This window comes from Myotis myotis, unplaced genomic scaffold (assembly GCF_014108235.1).
Source record: "Myotis myotis isolate mMyoMyo1 unplaced genomic scaffold, mMyoMyo1.p scaffold_m19_p_9, whole genome shotgun sequence".
In the NCBI taxonomy this organism is placed as follows: Eukaryota; Metazoa; Chordata; class Mammalia; order Chiroptera; family Vespertilionidae; genus Myotis; species Myotis myotis.
The window spans coordinates 25,919,640-25,935,870 of record NW_023416401.1 but is presented as its reverse complement, the minus strand read 5'-3'; the positions used below and the strand labels follow the sequence as shown (position 1 = coordinate 25,935,870).

Genomic DNA, 16,231 nt, shown 5'->3' with positions numbered 1-16,231 from the left:
TGTTGGTTCCTCTGACCCCGGAATAAGCCTGGACCATCCCCAATACCTTTACACGCCTTCCCTACAAAGGGAAAGACCTCAGGGGGCTCTGTAGCCAGACCCATCCATATTTCCAGGAGTCGTGTTAAAAACATTTTACACCTAGTGCACCCCAGAAAGGACACTGACCTTAAGTCACCTGGAGCAGGAGCCTAGAGCCCTGGCTGGGCCAGGCTTGAACCCCCTGGTGGCTTTGGTTGTGTCAGGTAGGGAGTGCCTGGGGGGAAGGCTGAGGCCTCAGGGAAGGACTTGAGGGGCTCAGAGTTGTGGCTCTTTAGACCTTTGTAGAAGAATTTCCATATTTTAACAACCGGCATAGCCCTGCCTTCTCACCATTCCAGCGGTATCCTGAGCAGGCCTCGGGAGACACAAATAGCCCTGGCTTGACCTTTCCAAATGCATGAGTCTTTCCAACCAAGGGGCCTGGGGTTCTCCCCCAAATGCCTTTCTTTGCCTGGAGGCCACCAGAGCTTCTACCTGGGGGGACCCCTGGTAGGAGCAAGGAAAGGTCTCCTCCTCCTGTCCCCCATCCTTCCCGCGGTGTGCCACGCCCCCTCCTCCTCACCGTATAAATATCCAGGGTGACAAACGGCTACCCCAAACCATCTGTTTCTTTGTACAAATTTGTAGCCAGTTTGGAAACGTGATTTATAAATATTGCTTTTGCAGCCAGGGACTGACACTGATAGATGTCAGGCCAGATGGATGCATGCGGTGCTGGGCGCAGATTCCACCTAGAAGTTTGGGGTAGGGGTCTGGGCTGGCCAGCGGCTTCCCCAGCTGAAACCAGCCACAGCCCGGGAGGCAGCTCAGGGGTTCAGGGACAATGCTCAGGGAGTCCCTCTTTATGGGTGAAGGAGTGGCAGGGACCAAAGCTCTCAAAACATATGTCCCCATGGCCAAGACAGCAACCCTGGGAAACAAATGTCCCTCTCCTCTCCTCTGTTCTTGCTGGGAAATTTGAAGCTGAGCCAGAGCCAGCCACTCATTTTTCAAATCTGTCTGATTCTCGGTGCCTCCACCACCACTATTATCTCACAGCTGAAATACACAATAGCTTCCCAACTGGTCTTCTACATCCACTCTTGTATTTTACATTAGAAACTTCCTTGTCTGGAATATAGGCTCAGCAAGGGCAGGGACCATGTCTGTGTTGTTCATTACTGTATCCTCAGGGGCTAGAATAGTCCTGACATGTAGAGGGTGCTCAATTAGTATCTACTGTTGAATGAATAAATGACATGTCACTAGATCACTTAAAACCCACCAATCCATGGCCTCCCATTGCTTTTAAGAAATTAACCCAAATTCCTTACCATGGCCTCTAATACTTTCCACGGCGGGTCCCTGCCTCCCCTTCCAGCCTCAATCTTGACTCACTTTAGCCATCACCTTCATCCCTCCAGCCACAATGAACTGCTTTTGGCTCCTTGAGTGTATTATGTTTCTTCCAACCTCAGGGCCTTTGCATGGCTATTCCCTCCTTGAACTCATCATTCAGGGCTCAGCAGTAATATCACTTCTTCCAAGAAGACCTACCTCCCTGACCTTCCAGACTGAGTCCAGTCCTCTGTTAGGTGCCCTTCCTATACTTTTCCTCATTAGCCCTCACCGTGGTCTGTGGTTTGTAATTGTAAACTAACTTGTCTATTTGATTAATATTTGTCTCTCACATTAGAATTTAAACTCAGATCCAGTACTATCGGTTTAGCTCTCCATTATCTTCCCCCCTCCCCCATAATAGCATGGTGCCTAGCACATAGTAGTTACTCAATAAAGAGTTATTGGATGGATGGATGGATGGATGGATGAATGTGTGGATGGATGATGGATGGATGGATGGATGGATGGATGGATGTGTGGATGGACGATGGATGGATGGATGGATGGATGGATGATGGAAGGATGGATGGAGGAGCAGTGATGAATGTATGATGGATGGATGGATGGACGGACGGATAGGTGGATGAATGGGTAATTTGGGGTGGATGGAAAAGGTAGCTATGCCAACAATTTCACTGGATAAATTCAGATAAGTCACCAACTTCCACATATATAAAATGGGGATCATGTCAACTCTTGGTTGTAAGGATTAAACATTACTCTGTGTTTAAAGTATCCACTCATCCTTGATGCATAGAAAGCATTCGGTACATGCAAAGGAGTCCCACCCATTCCCTCTTTTCCCCATCTTGTTCTTGAGCCTCCTTTCTTCCCCAGGGGAAGGCCGATGTTTTCACAGCTGGGGTTAACTACACCTTTGACAGGAGGGCTAGAGTGCAAGCCAGAGCTTGAGGAACTAACCAAGGACCACAAAAGTTACCCCGAAAGTTGTGGTTCATTCAAGCATCGCTGTTCAAGTCTGGCTCGGTGCCAGGAAAGAGACAGGCACACGCTGCGGTACCACAGTGTGACAAGTGCTGAACAGAAGTGTGCATGGCACCTGCGTAGTCAGAGCAGAGAGAGGGGAGTCATAAATCCTTCCTTCCCAGGGAAGCGGAGAAAGGAGGCCACAGAAAGGAGGTGACATTTAGCTGGAGCATGACGGATGAGGAATTTGCCCAGGCAAGGAGGTGGAGAGGGTGTTGCAAATAGCAGGGACTTGGTGAGTGAAGGACAGAGCAGCCTAGACAGAGCGCAGCACTCCGTGCAGCCCCAGGAACATCGGGGTGGGGCGCGAAGAAAAGAACCACAGCATCTATTGTGAGTTTCTGTGTGCTGGGAACTATTCTAATGCATTTTACCATTTAATCCTCACACCCACGTGATTCTATTTTCCTTAGCTACAGATTAGGAAACTGATGTCCAGAGAAGCTAAGTTTCCCAAGCTAGTAAATTGTCAACTTGGCGTTATTTTTAGCATCTTTGTGGAAATTTTCAAATGGGTGTAAAAGTGGATAGAATCATATCACAAACTCTCATGTTCCTATCACATGAGCTTCAGCCGGGACCAATCTTATTTCAGCTGGATCTCTAGTCCACTTCCTAGATGTGCTCAAGGTCACACACGGCCCTCCAAAGGCTTTTTCCTGCCTTGTACCCATTATGGGGAAGGCCAGGATGGGGCCCTGAATTGGGGGCTGCAGAGAGACTGGGTTAACTGAGGCCACAAAGGCCGGGAGAAAGACCCAGGCTGCCAAAGTCAGAGGTCAGTGAGACCAGCAGCAAGACTTGGAGGGCAGGGCCCCCTCTTGTGGAGTTGGCTGTGAAGTGTGGGGAGTGGCCAGCTGGGCTCTCAGTACTTCTGTACCACCATGTTGGCAGCGATCAAAGTGATGAAGGCTCAGGGATGGCCTGACCCATCCAGGAGAGGTGCAGAGGAGGCAGAAAGGCCAGGGGAAGTGGGTACCACATGTGAGCCCTTTTTCCAAGACCAGACACCCACCCCCAGGCATGCTGGCATTCCTAGCAACAGGCTACCGTGAGGTAATGAGTACGTGTGTTAGTTCACCGTCCTCTCTGGCCACATGTGTTTAAAAAAGGAAGGAGGTGGTTGAGGGAGCTTTGGCATGAGCAGGCCCTTTTACCAGGCCCTGGGGGCCACGCCCCAGCCCTCCAGGCTCAGTCTCTCAGACTCTGGACAGAACGCTTCTGCAGCCAAAGGCAGCTGCTAGCCAGTGTCCCCGGTCTTTTCTGATGACCCAGGACTTGTCAGGGCCCAGCAAGCCACAACCCAAGGGCCACAGTTCCCCAGGGTCAGGATGCATTGGACAACTGTGGTGGGATCCGGAACAAAAACAGGCTGTTGAGACAAATGGGGGGAGAAAAAAAAACACCATAGCCAGGGACAGGACCTTGGCCCAGCTGGGGACAGAATCTTGGAATAGCTTGAATAAGAAAAGAATCTTGAGATCGCTGGGAATAGAATGTTGGGACAGCTAAGGACAGAACTGCAGGCTATATGGCTGGGAACAGGATCTTCGGGCAGCTGGGGACAGAATTTGGGGACAGCTGGGAACAGAATTTTAGAAGATCAGGGAATAGACCCACAGGTCAGCTGGGAGGCTGTAGCCTGGGGCATAGGGAAGAGGTGCCCGGGACAGGGGAAGCTGAGCCTGGGCCGCAGGTCACGCGCCCCTCCCTTTTCTGGCGCAGACAACACAGCCGCAGTGCACACGCAGCACCTGGGCTTCAACCGGCAGGAGCAGGACGTGTTCTTCCTGCCCATCCTGGTGGTGGACAGCGGGCCGCCCACGCTCAGCAGCACGGGCACGCTCACCATCCGCATCTGCGGCTGCGACAGCTCCGGCGCCATCCAGTCCTGCAACACCACGGCCTTCGTCATGGCCGCCTCCCTCAGCCCTGGTGCCCTCATCGCCCTGCTGGTCTGTGTCCTCATTCTAGTCGGTGAGTCCACTGAGAGCCCCCCCCCCCAGTGGCCCCATCCTGGGCACTGGCTTTCCTTCCCTGGTAGTCCCCGTGGGGCCTCAGTTTCCCTCTCCATACAGGGAAGGGCTGGCTTGAATGGTGTCCAAGCTCCAACATGAAGTTCCCATGAACAGTCTTCTCAGTGCGGAGCAGCTGACAGTGCCAACCCCCACCTGAGACTAAGCCGTGCTGCCCCACCCTCTACACGGGCCAAAAGTTCCCTAATTTTGAAAAACCAAGCATGTTTTTAAAGATTCTTTCATCCGTTGTCCTATTTTATTCTCTATGTAGTAAAGGGCTCTTGTGAGCCTCACCACCACTCAGCCAGGTGTATTATCCCCATTTTTCAGATGAGGAAACTGAGGCTCAGAGAGGTTTAGTGGCTTGCGTAGGAGGCACAGTTAGTCCGCCGACTTGAAATCACGTCTTCGCGCTCTGTGTTTCCTGCTCCTCTACCCCACCTGCTATGAATCTAAACTGGGGCCAAAATCTTGGGGCAGCTGGGGCAAAATCTTAAGAATTTGGGGTCAAAATTTACTCTGGTGTCAGTTCCACCGGCAGCCCATTGAACCCCAACTATGTTCCCAGTGAAGAGGTCAAGCTCCAGGAGCTAAACTGATTCAAGTGGCCATAATGCCGCCTTTCACCCTGGTAGCAAAAGGCCCCATCTCAGCCCTGACTACTGGGCTTCACGGAACAGTGAGAGCTAGAGGGACTCAAGGGAGGTCCATGTTGCAGATACCGGCTTTGCTCAGTTCCCTGGGAGATGTCAGCTGCCCCCACCCCTCATTGCCTACCACTCGTATGGCCACTGCCCACCCCTCTGAGGACCAGCCTGTGGCCAAACTGCACCCCCTCAGGTCCCTGCAGAGGCCCTGGACAGGCTTCTCCTAGCTGGGAGGCCCCAGCCCCCCTCTCTCCCCTCCCCAGCCCATGGCTCAGAAACCCTTTTCCAGAGGGTGCACTTTACAGCCGTCTCATTTTCTGAGGCAGTACAAACAAATTTCTGCCTAATTGCCCACAAACGAAGAAAGTGCACATCAGTGCTCTAAAGGTGACGGCGGAATCACTGATCGGGCCTGGCACATCTGTCGCCTGCCGCCTGCGCTCCCCACCATCTGCTCTCACCGGCATCCCCCTCTGCAGCTTCCAGCCTCCAGCTCCAAAAGCCATCCATCCATCTTCCCCACTTCCCTCCTGACACCTCCCCTCCCTCCGGACCTCTCCTTGGCCCCATCCCCTTCCCTGTCATGAGCCACCTTGTTAGGCCATGAGCCAGCACCCTGCTTCATGGCCCCAACCGCTGACTCTGGCCACTGGCGCTGCTGGAGCTGTTTGGAGCAGCAAGAACAATCCAGGGCCTGGCATAGTACCCAGGGCATCTGTCCATCCATCCACCCACCTATCCATTTAATTCTCCCCTTCATTCATCAGTTTCTTATTTTTCCACCCGGTGAGTTCCCCCTCTGTGCTGAACTGTTCTAGGCACTGAACTCATCAGTGAGCAGAAGAGACCAAAAGCCCTGAGTAACTGGGAGGTCGGGGTTGCCATCACTGCAACGAAGGAGACTGAGGGTGAGGAAGGCGGAAAGAGTGTTAGCTCACGTGTGGGCAGTTAAATGTGAGATTCTCTTGGTCAACCCAGAGGACTGGTTAAATAGGAAACAGGACATGCAATCTAGATTTCAGGGGAGAGGTCCAGGCTGGAGTTTGCAGCACAGGATTTGCCAGCCTCTAATGGAGATTTTATAAAGCCATGAGACTGAAGGAGAGCGCCAAGAGGGACTGCGGATGGAGGTCCAGGGACTGAGTCCTGCGGCATCTAAGGTTAAGAAGTCAGAGGGGAGACGCCTGCTCTGATGGTTGAGCAGACATGGGACCAGACATGGGAGGAGGCAGAGAACAAGGAGGGCGGGAAGTCAAGTGAAGAGAGCCAAGAAGGGCTGATTGATTCATTCACTCTTCCTTTCACTCACCCAGGTTTCCATCCTCATTCAGTCATTCATTCAACAAGCACGCTCCACGTGCTCACTGCGCGCCAGGCAGCAGGTTGGGGGGACATTGGGAGGTCCTCCAGGGGAGCGGAGGGTGTGTACTTGGGGTGTTAGCCCCGCAGGGCCGGCGGTGTGATGGAGCCGTGGCTCTCACACTGGTAGACCTGGAGTGGGACCGGAGCGTTCCCATTTCTAACGAGCTCCCAGGAGATGCTGGCTGCCGCTGGTCCAGGGACCCAGGTTTGAGAGCCAGTGATGGAGGGCGGAGCTCCTCACCAAGGGAGCTGGGAGGTGATGGCCTGGAGCTCTTCCCGGAAGGGCTCCTGCAGGAGGCGCCTTGACCTGAGACTCCAGAGGCTCGGAGGTGCTCAGGACTCCGGAGTGGGCAGAGGAGGGCGAGGGTGAAAGAGAGGTCAGGGCCAAGGACATTCCTCCAGCCCTCAGCTGCTCCCTTCCACACCCCGGCACCTGGAGACCTGGGTGTGTCTCTTCATGGAGCTGAGGATGAAGACCCCAGAGGTTGGGTCCAGCCCCCAACACCCATGAAATTCCCACACTGCCCTCGGTGCCCCGCAGACTGGTGGTCTGGCCCCAGTGCGCACACCCCGAGAGGGAGAGAGCTCCCCGCCTCTCCAGGCAGCCTTAGGCCCGGCTCCCCGGGTGGGAGGGGCCCTGCGCGGCCCTCACGCCCCTTCTGTCCCCCACGCAGTGCTGGTGCTGCTGATCCTCACCCTCAGGCGCCACCACAAGAGCCACCTGAGCTCCGAGGAGGACGAGGACATGCGGGACAATGTCATCAAATACAACGACGAGGGTGGCGGCGAGCAGGACACCGAGGCCTACGACATGTCGGCGCTGCGGAGCCTGTACGACTTTGGCGAGCTCAAGGGCGGCGGCGACGGGGGCGGCGGCCCGAGCGGGGGCAGCCCCGCGCCCGGCCTGCCCTCCGAGCGCCACCCGCTCCCGCAGGAGCCGCCGAGCCCGCCGCCGGACTTCTCGGTGTTCAGGGACTTCATCAGCCGCAAGGTGGCGCTGGCGGACGGGGACCTGTCGGTGCCGCCCTACGACGCCTTCCAGACCTACGCCTTCGAGGGCGCGGACTCGCCCGCCGGCTCGCTCAGCTCGCTGCACAGCGGCTCGTCGGGCTCCGAGCAGGACTTCGCCTATCTCCGCAGCTGGGGCCCGCGCTTCCGGCCCCTGGCGGCGCTCTACGCCGGCCACCGCGCGGACGACCAGGCCCCGGCCTCCTAGCCCCTTCCACCTTCCGCGGCCGCGGCTGCGTGCCCCGCCCAGGACCCCACTGGGCCCGAGGACACAGCAATTCCCTTCCTCACCCTCTTCCCCAACCCTCCAACCCTCCCAGGGCGGCCGGACGGAGGGGGCTTGTTGGGGGCTGATTCCCAAAGCCCCGGCAAGGGGCATCGGGGTGCAGCTTTCGGCCCAGAGGTGCGAGAATTATGATCAACGTTATTAAAACTGCCGCGAGACCAGGCACTGCGTGGATCTGGGGTTAGGAAGGGAGATCGGGGTGTCATTGCTGCGAGAAGGGGCGGGTTACTCACTCCTGGCTTGGGGGAAAACCCTGGGGGGAGGACGCTGCCAGGTGCCCCCCACAGGTTTCCCCCATAAGAGTTAAAAGGAAAGAAGTGCTGTTCATTTACTAAGCGCCTACTGTGTGCTGGGATACTGGAGAGTCTATCTTAGTCGTCACAGAAACCATGAGGTGGGACCCCGCGGGGAACAGCTGGAGAAAGCCACCCAGCACAGTCGCAGTGAGCTGTCCAAAGACACCCGGTCCGTGAACAGTGGTGCCCTTGGTACTTGCCAGCTGCCTGGCCTCGGCAAGTGGCCCCGCCTCTCTGGACCACAGTTTCTCAACTGTCAACTGAGGCTAATAACAGAACCTACCCGGAAAAGTGAAGATAAAAGGGTTCAGAAGTCAAGGGGTTAGGACAGTGCCTGGCACATAGTAGGTGTTCAATAAATGTTAGCCTTTGATACTATTACTATCGTTGTCGTTATTAGAAGCCCAGCATGTCTGCCTCCCAGGTCTGAGCTCACTCCCTCACCCCAGTGGCCCTCCCCCTTTCCCAACATCCAAGGGAGGAGGAACAGGTCCCAAATGCCTGTCATGCTCCTGCCCTGACTGGGGAATAGGGATGTTCCAGGGACTAGAGAGACTTCTGGAGCCACAGGCAACACTGGGATAGGGCACCTGCCAGGGGTGCCGAGAGAGGACAAGCTGGGTGGCTCTAGGACTTGGATGAGGTGGGAGGGTTGGTGGAAGGTGAAGGGATCAGAAGCCACTGAGTACAATGAGGACCTTATCTGTCTGGTCCTGGAACCCATCAGTCTCCCCATTCATGGACCCCCAAGTTAAGAACCGAAGGGGCTAAGTCATCTCTAAGCCTACAGCTCTAAAACCATTTGATTATAAGATACAGGCTATTTGTCTTTCCACCCTACTCCCAAGTGATTCATTCATTCCACACTGATCTGCTGTTAATGCCACCTCCTGGTACCTGGGCACCCTTCATCGCGGTCCTCAACTCCTGAAGCCCCGGTTTCCTCACCTAAAAAGCAGGGCTGATGACAGCACCTCCCTTAAGGGATTGTTAAGAGGCTTAAAAGAGATCATAAATGTTAAGCTCTAATCTCAGTGCCTTCTTGACACATTGAATGTGATCAATAAGTACTCATTAGCTTTATTTTTTCACCCTCCCATCGAGCATTCATTCATTCCCTCTACTGTGACAGATCCAGAGATGGCCATTATGTCCTGAGTGCCTTATCTGTATTATTTCATCTAAGTAGATACTGTCAGCCCCGGTTCACAGGTGAGGAAACTGAGGCTCAGAGAGTAGTGACTCACCCAAGTTACACAGCTCTTGTCATTCCTGCCTTCCAGTAACTCAAGGAGGCAGTGGGCAGAAGTAGCCAATAATAATGCATTTGGTAAGAGTTGTAGCAGAATTAACAGAACAAGGTCCTGGAAACACTGAAAAAACAAATGATTTCTGGAGTGCTTCCCAGAGGAGGTGACTCCACCTGGATCTTAAAGAATGAGTGCAAGATGTACGGTTGACCCGGCAAGCAAAAGCATGCCAAGCAGAAAAGAGTATCTGCATAGGTGGGAGGGCGGGGTAAGAGGCAAGAAGCTGATGGCTTTAGGAACGGTGTCGGCCCCAGGGGCTGGGTCACTGCGTGGAGTGGTGAGATGTGAGACAGGGAGGGCCGGTTGGAGGGAGGTTAGGGAAAGAACTTGAAGGCCAGGCCAAGAAAAACTTGATGCTTGCTCAAGTTGAACCTGTCTCCTAAAGTCCACAGAGGGTGGCTAATGGCAGGGATATGGGGTTTGTGTGGTAGGCTCAAGTCCGGATATTGGGACCCTCCTGGTTCCCGTAGCGTGTGCTATAAATGGGTACGGTGAGTTCAGGACCGATGGGGAGATGTGCGATCTCTCCCACCCATTTGTGCCCAACTCTCACATATGAATCCCAACACCGATTCGCAGGTTGGTTACAACATCTCCATTTTAGAAGGGAGATCGGGACCCAGAGGAGTGAAGTGACTGGCACCCATGGAACAGGCCTGGGACAACACAGGACTCCTGCTTCTAGACTGTTCCCTCCACACCTGCCGGTTTCTTGACAGATTCTGACTCTGCCAAGAAGCAGGTTACAGGCAGGTTAGGTGTCCGGGACATATAAACATGGAGTCACAGGAGATGCTGTCCAAGTCCCACACACGGAGAATGGCTTTCCCAAGGCCACTCGGAGTTTAAGATCTTGCCAGAAATAAAGAACAGTATTCATCCGGATTCATCCTCTGAGCCTCTGGCTCTGCCGTTTACCAGCTGTGACTTCAGACAAATGACTGTGGACCCTCTCTGTCTTCACTTCCTTGTGCATGAAGTGCACACGCTCAGAACACCTCCGTGGGGCTGTGGTGAGGATACAGTGTGGTAAAACCACTGACACTGGGCGTTTCCCACGTGCCAGGCACTGCTCTAAGCACTTCGCATGAATTACTCATTTACTGCCCCCCATGACCCAATGAAGTGGCCCTCGTTTTAGAGGTGAGAAAACTGAGGCCCCAGCCAGTTTTGCTCAGTGGCTAGAGCGTCGGCCCTCAGACTGAAGGACCTCAAGTTTAATTCCAGTCAAGGGCATGTACCTTAGTTGCAGGCTCGATCCCCACCCTGGTCGGGTCCGTGTGGGAGGCAACCAATCAATGTGTTTCTCTCACATTGATGTTTCTCTCTGTGTGTCTCTCCCCCTCCCCTCCCTTCCACTCTTTCTAAAATTCAATGGGGAAAAAATACCCTCTGGTGAGGATTAACAAACAAAATGGTGAGAAAACGGAAGCACAAAGAGGTTAGTAACTTGTCCAGGATCAAACAGCTAATAAGTGGAAAGGCCGAGATTTAACCAGGGCGCTCTGGCCCCCAAACGTACGCTGTGAGCAGCACACACAGGGCCTGGCACACAGTCAGCACTGAGCTAGTGGCCTGGGCGTGTCTGATGTCGCTGTCGCTGTCGCTGTCTGCACCTGGGAGAGCTCGCTGCTTGCCTCACCGACCTGTGGGGGTCCTCAGGGCTCTCCGTGGTTTCTGCCAATTCCAGGGTGGGGTGTGGAGGGAAAGGCAGTGCTTCCCAGTCCCCTTTGTTCCAGCTCCTGCCCTCGCCATGTCCATTGGGTCCTCGCCAACCCAGCAGTGCAGTCCACTGAGCCCAGCCCCTTCGCTGAGTTCTATAAGGTGCCCGCTGATGCCAAGCACCGTGTGAGCTTTGTACACTTTTCTGATAGTTTGGGGTCACGGAGAAGGGTCTTGTGGAGGACACAGCCTTTGGCCACCTGTCTGGTTGGTTCGCGTCAAATTCCAAGTTGGTTCCCCAAACTCCAAGTCCCCTCCCTGTGCTCTGCAGAGAGCTGGGCACCCCAACTCCATCAAGGAGCTCAGAGAACACAATGTCTGCCCCCCTTTCAAGGCACCTGGACGACAAAAAGAAAACATTTTCCTCACCGTTATATGGGATAAAAGAGTATCCAGGTCATGAGCCAGAATTAATGTATCATTGGCCCAAAGTTTAGAACCAGCGGTATGAATGACAATGACATCGTGGTAATGCTGACATCATGGTAGTGATGGGGACAGCACAGCTACAGAGGGCTTGCTGCGTGCGTGTGGGGTGCAGTTCTAAGCACTGTACGTCACTCCTACTCATTCAGCCAAAACCATGGAAAGTAGACTTGATGTTTACTGTGTGTAGCACTTTACATAAGTTGCCTTGTTTCATTTTCAGCAGGAAAATCACTTGCCCTGTTTTGTAGATGAGGGACCCAGTGCTCACCGATGAGGAGGACTTGCTCAGAGGCATAAGAAAGCTTGTAAGGGTCTCACCCTACACGAGTCTGCACAGGACCAAGATGACTACTTATATATTGATTGATTTGAGAGAGAGGCAGAGAGAGGGAGAAAGAGACACTTCGATGTGAGAGAAACATCTATCCGTTGCCCCAACCAAACCCACAACCCAGGTATGTGCCCCTGACTGGGAATCACATTGGCAACCTCTCAGTGCACTGAACAACATTCGACCAACTGAGCCACTCTGGCCGGGCGACTGTTTCCAAGCGGGTTTCTGGGCGAGTGTGGGGAGGCAAGAGAAGCAGCTGGTGAGAAGGGGAGGCACTCCAGACAGATGGCAGAGCTGCAGAGCAAGGTGGAGGTGGGGCCCGGGCCTCTGTCCAAGCCGGGGTCTGCGTGTCTGCTGTGTCCCCATATGATGCGCCTGCACATGGCTGTGGGCACCCACCGGGAAGTGGGAAGTCGATGTGGAGCACACAGGTCAACAACTAACCCCCCACGTCCTGCTTCAGGCAGCTGAGAGAGCCGGCTGCTGTCACAGGGGGCGGCCACGCTCCGGCATCCGTCAGCCAGCCATCACCGCTGCCCACCCCCGGGTCACGAATCAGCAGCGCCACTTACCTCCTGCCAGCAAGCACTCAGGCCAGCTCCATCACTGGTCGCTGAGCCTTTGGAAAATGTAACCCTGTCAGCCCTCACTGTGAGACAAGAGGGCTCGCGCTTCAGTGCACGCACAGCGGTGCACAGCACCCCCACATACTCATGATGCATGCACATGTGTCCCCTCAGACACGTTCCCGCCTCGTGCACAGCACAGACACATCCGTGCTCACAGCCATGCGCCCAGAGCATATCCCTGCAGGCCTGCAAATGTGCTCACACATCTGCACACCATGCCTATACTAGAGGCAGGCTCTCCTGTGTGTACTCATATTTGTACACAAAGCATATACATGCTGCCCATAGATGTCTTCTCTTACATGCATGTACGTGTGCCTCCAGTGATACGCTTCCATGAGCCAACACATTTCCCATCCACGCATGCACTTATGACCGTGTAGGTTCCAGACACTCCCATGCAGGCACACAGTATGTGTGTGTATCTCCTCAGATGTGCTTATGCACATGAACTCATAGCTCCATGCACACATGCGTAACGTATACACACCCTCATGCACAGGAAAGCATGTGTAGCCTTAGGAACAGTCAGTTACAAACTCTGATTCCAAGTGCATGATGCCCACAGCTGTGTTTGCACAGGGGAGCACATGGGAGGTCTGTCTGTGTATAATATACATGAGGACTTACAAGGATCTACACAAACCAGGCACAGCCAACAAGCACCTCCAAGAAGCACTCACACACACGTAATGACACACACCCTCATGCATCTGCCTGTCTGTGTACTTCCACTTCCACACCACGTGTCCTCAAGCACCTCACCACCTCTGTCCACGTGCTCCTCCGGCCGGCCCACCATGATTCACCCACAGCCCTGTCACGTGTGCTAACGCCACACAAATGTGCACGCAAACAGACACATGCCCCTGAAGCTTGTCTCCCACACGTGTGTGGGGTCAGAGCTCTGGCACGTGGGTGTGCACACGCCCCCAGGGTGCAGCCTGCCCCAGCCCCCGATTGTCAGGTGTGCTGGGGACAGCAGGAATGGTGCCCACACGCAGAAATCGCCACTCGTGCAGAATGGCATCTGCGGCAAACTTCTCATTTGCTGTGCAAATGATGATTAAATGTTATTGTGCAAGAGAAAACAGCAAGGAAGACTCATTAGCTTTATTGTCAGGGAGGACTCATGGGCTCCAGCTCCCCGCTCCAAGGCCGGCTTAACCCCCTGTGTGCTGGGGGTGCCATGCTCAGATGTGGGCTGTGGATAATCAGGGCCAGGGAGAGAGATCCCAGCCCTGGGACCATGTGAGCGAGCCAGGGTGCAGAGAGCACTGGGGAGGGAGTCAGGAGTCCAGGGGCCCCTCCAACCTCGCCCCTTGTTTGCTGAGCTGTCATGGACTTGTCATTTCGTCATCAGATCCTCTCTCACCCCTATTGTGTCACGGGAATATAGAGGCCATGGTCCCTCCTGATACACGGGGCTTTCAGATGGGGAAGGGCGTCCCAGGCTGCTGAGGCAGCTCCAGGGGCCACAGTAGCAGCGCGGGGCTTGTCCAGGAAGACAGGTTCTCAAGGGCCCAGAAGGCCCTTCCAAAGAACTTGGACCTTTTCCCAAGAAAATGAGGAACTATGAAAGGTGTATGGATAGAGCTGACAGATAAAATACAGGGTGCCCAGTTAAATGTGAATTTCAGATAAATAACGAATAATGGTTCTAGCATCAGTATCTCCTAAATATTGCCCAGACATACTTATACTAAAACACATAGCCATTATTTATCTGAAATTCACATTTAGCGGAGAATCCTGTATTTTTATTTGTCACATCTGGCAACGGTATGTATGGATTTGCATTTTAGAAAGATCGCCCTGGCTGCTGAGTCCGGGGTAGATTAGAGAGGGAGAGGAGGGAGAGAGACCGGCACAGAGGTAAGGAATTCATATCCTCACCTTTTAAATCAGAGAACCCCTCGATTTTTAGCAGGGCACACGCCATCTATCACAAGGACCACACTTTCCAACCTCTCTCACAACTCGGTGTTACCGGGACCGAGCCCCAGCCCATGCGAGCGAAGCAGAACTGTCACGTGGCAGCTTCTAGGGGCCTCCTTAAAAGACGGCTGGCCCGGGCCTTCTGCTTCTTTTCCGGCTCCTCGCTCCTTTCTGCTGACCGGCCACAGCTGAGGCGGCTGGAGTCAAACAGCCCCTTACGCCACGGGGACAAGACTGGCCCATACGGATGGTCAAACGGTGAACTCGAAATAGTCTTGTTCTGTGGCTTATAGAGCCTTTCCATCTCATGGAGTCACCAAACCGGACCTGAACGGCCCACACCCACACTTGTTATACACGAGAGAGAAAGAAACTTCCAACTGTTGAAACCACTGTTATTTTGGTTTTCTGCCCCAAGCAGCCAAGCCTAATGGTAAGCTGATATGAGAATCTGAGACAGGAACCTCAGAGAGAGATGCTCAGGCTTAAAAAACTGGGTCAGCAGCAGTGGATTTGAGAAATGTTTAAGACACAGGAGGGAGGAGGCAGCAATGGACTGGATCTGGGGATGGTGGGTTGAGAATGTCAAAGGCTTTCAGGCTTGAGTGACAAGGACGGCGAAGCTGGTAATGAGCCGGGAAACCCAGAAGACACCTCAAATCTGGGATCACGGGATGTCAGTTTGATTGGGGGCATGTTGCGTTTGAGAGGCCTGCAAGCATGTGCACAAGACGTGGGAATTCGGGACTGGAGCTCAACAAACCTTTGCTGGTCCCCTCACCTACCGGGTAGCTAAGGTCATTAAGAGCCAGGGAGGCCGGAGGAGAGGGGAGGCTGAGGGGGTCACAGGGGTAAGGGCGAGCTCTGAGGAAGCATCAGGCGCAGGTGGAGGGAGAAGAGCCGATTGGACCTCCATTTCTCCAGCTGTAACATGGGGACCGGTGGGAGGGGTGACCTAACTGATCCCTAAAGTTCCTTCCTGATCTAACATTCAAGAATGCCAAGGTGTGACCTTAGAGCACTTATTTCTCCTCCCTGTGACTCAGTTTCCCCTTTGGAAAACGGGGTAAAAACAGTTCCTACCTCATGGGGTTGTTTGCAGGAGCAAGTGACCCAGACTAGCTTTTTGCTTAGACCGGCATAGTCAGAGCAGAATAAGGGACAGCTGTCAGGTCCTGGCTGGGGGAGCTTGGCATGCGTGAAGGAGGGGTGGGGTGAGTCCCTTCCCCTCTCCAAGCCCAGAAGGAGGCTGAAAGCCGGGGTCCCTCAGAGACCTTCCGTGGGCCCCTGCCGTGTGCAGAACTGAGTCAGCTGGGGAAAGAGGAACACGGGGAGAAGAAAAGGTGCTTCCTCTTGAAATGGTGAGAAAGCCCGGCCTTGTCAGGAGAGTTTGGAGAGAGTTACAACTCAGGGACCGGGGAGGGGCTGGAAAGGGGGCAACGGTGGGAATGTCTAACCCATGGAGGGGCTGACGGATTCAGGTCGTGAGGGCAGAGTGCTCCGAGCTGGAGGGAGCCGAGTGGATGCCCCGGGGCAGAGCGAAGGGGGGCAGCCTGCTGATGGCAGCCCAGGCGTCTGTGAAATGGGTCTTCTGGGAGCAGAAGGAGCTAGAAGGGCTTTAACACTCCACCTTCCAGCACCAGTTTGCTCAGGCTGCCATAACACAGCCCCAGAAGCTGGGTGGTTTACACAACGGAAATGTATTCTCTCTCAGCCCCGGCGTCTAGAAGTCTGAACTCCAGGTGTCAGCAGGCTTGTGTGATTGTGGGAGGGCTGTGAGGGCAGGATCCGTTCCAGGCCTCTCTCCTTGGCTTGTCCGTGGCCGTCTCCTCCCTGTGTCTCT

The 16,231-nt window shown here is 54.3% G+C and overlaps 1 protein-coding gene across 2 annotated transcripts in view; it reads left to right on the top strand.

Moving 5' to 3' along the window:
* CDH22 (cadherin 22) overlaps nucleotides 1-8,394 on the top strand; it is a 121,963-nt gene extending 113,569 nt beyond the window's left edge. For both annotated transcript variants that reach the window (XM_036323663.1, XM_036323662.1), the window contains exons 11-12: nucleotides 4,135-4,386; nucleotides 7,111-8,394. In XM_036323663.1, the coding sequence (XP_036179556.1) occupies nucleotides 4,135-4,386; nucleotides 7,111-7,652 (794 nt within the window). In that variant the 3' untranslated portion in view covers nucleotides 7,653-8,394. The remainder of the gene's footprint in view (nucleotides 1-4,134; nucleotides 4,387-7,110) is intronic.
* Nucleotides 8,395-16,231: the final 7,837 nt, after the last annotated feature.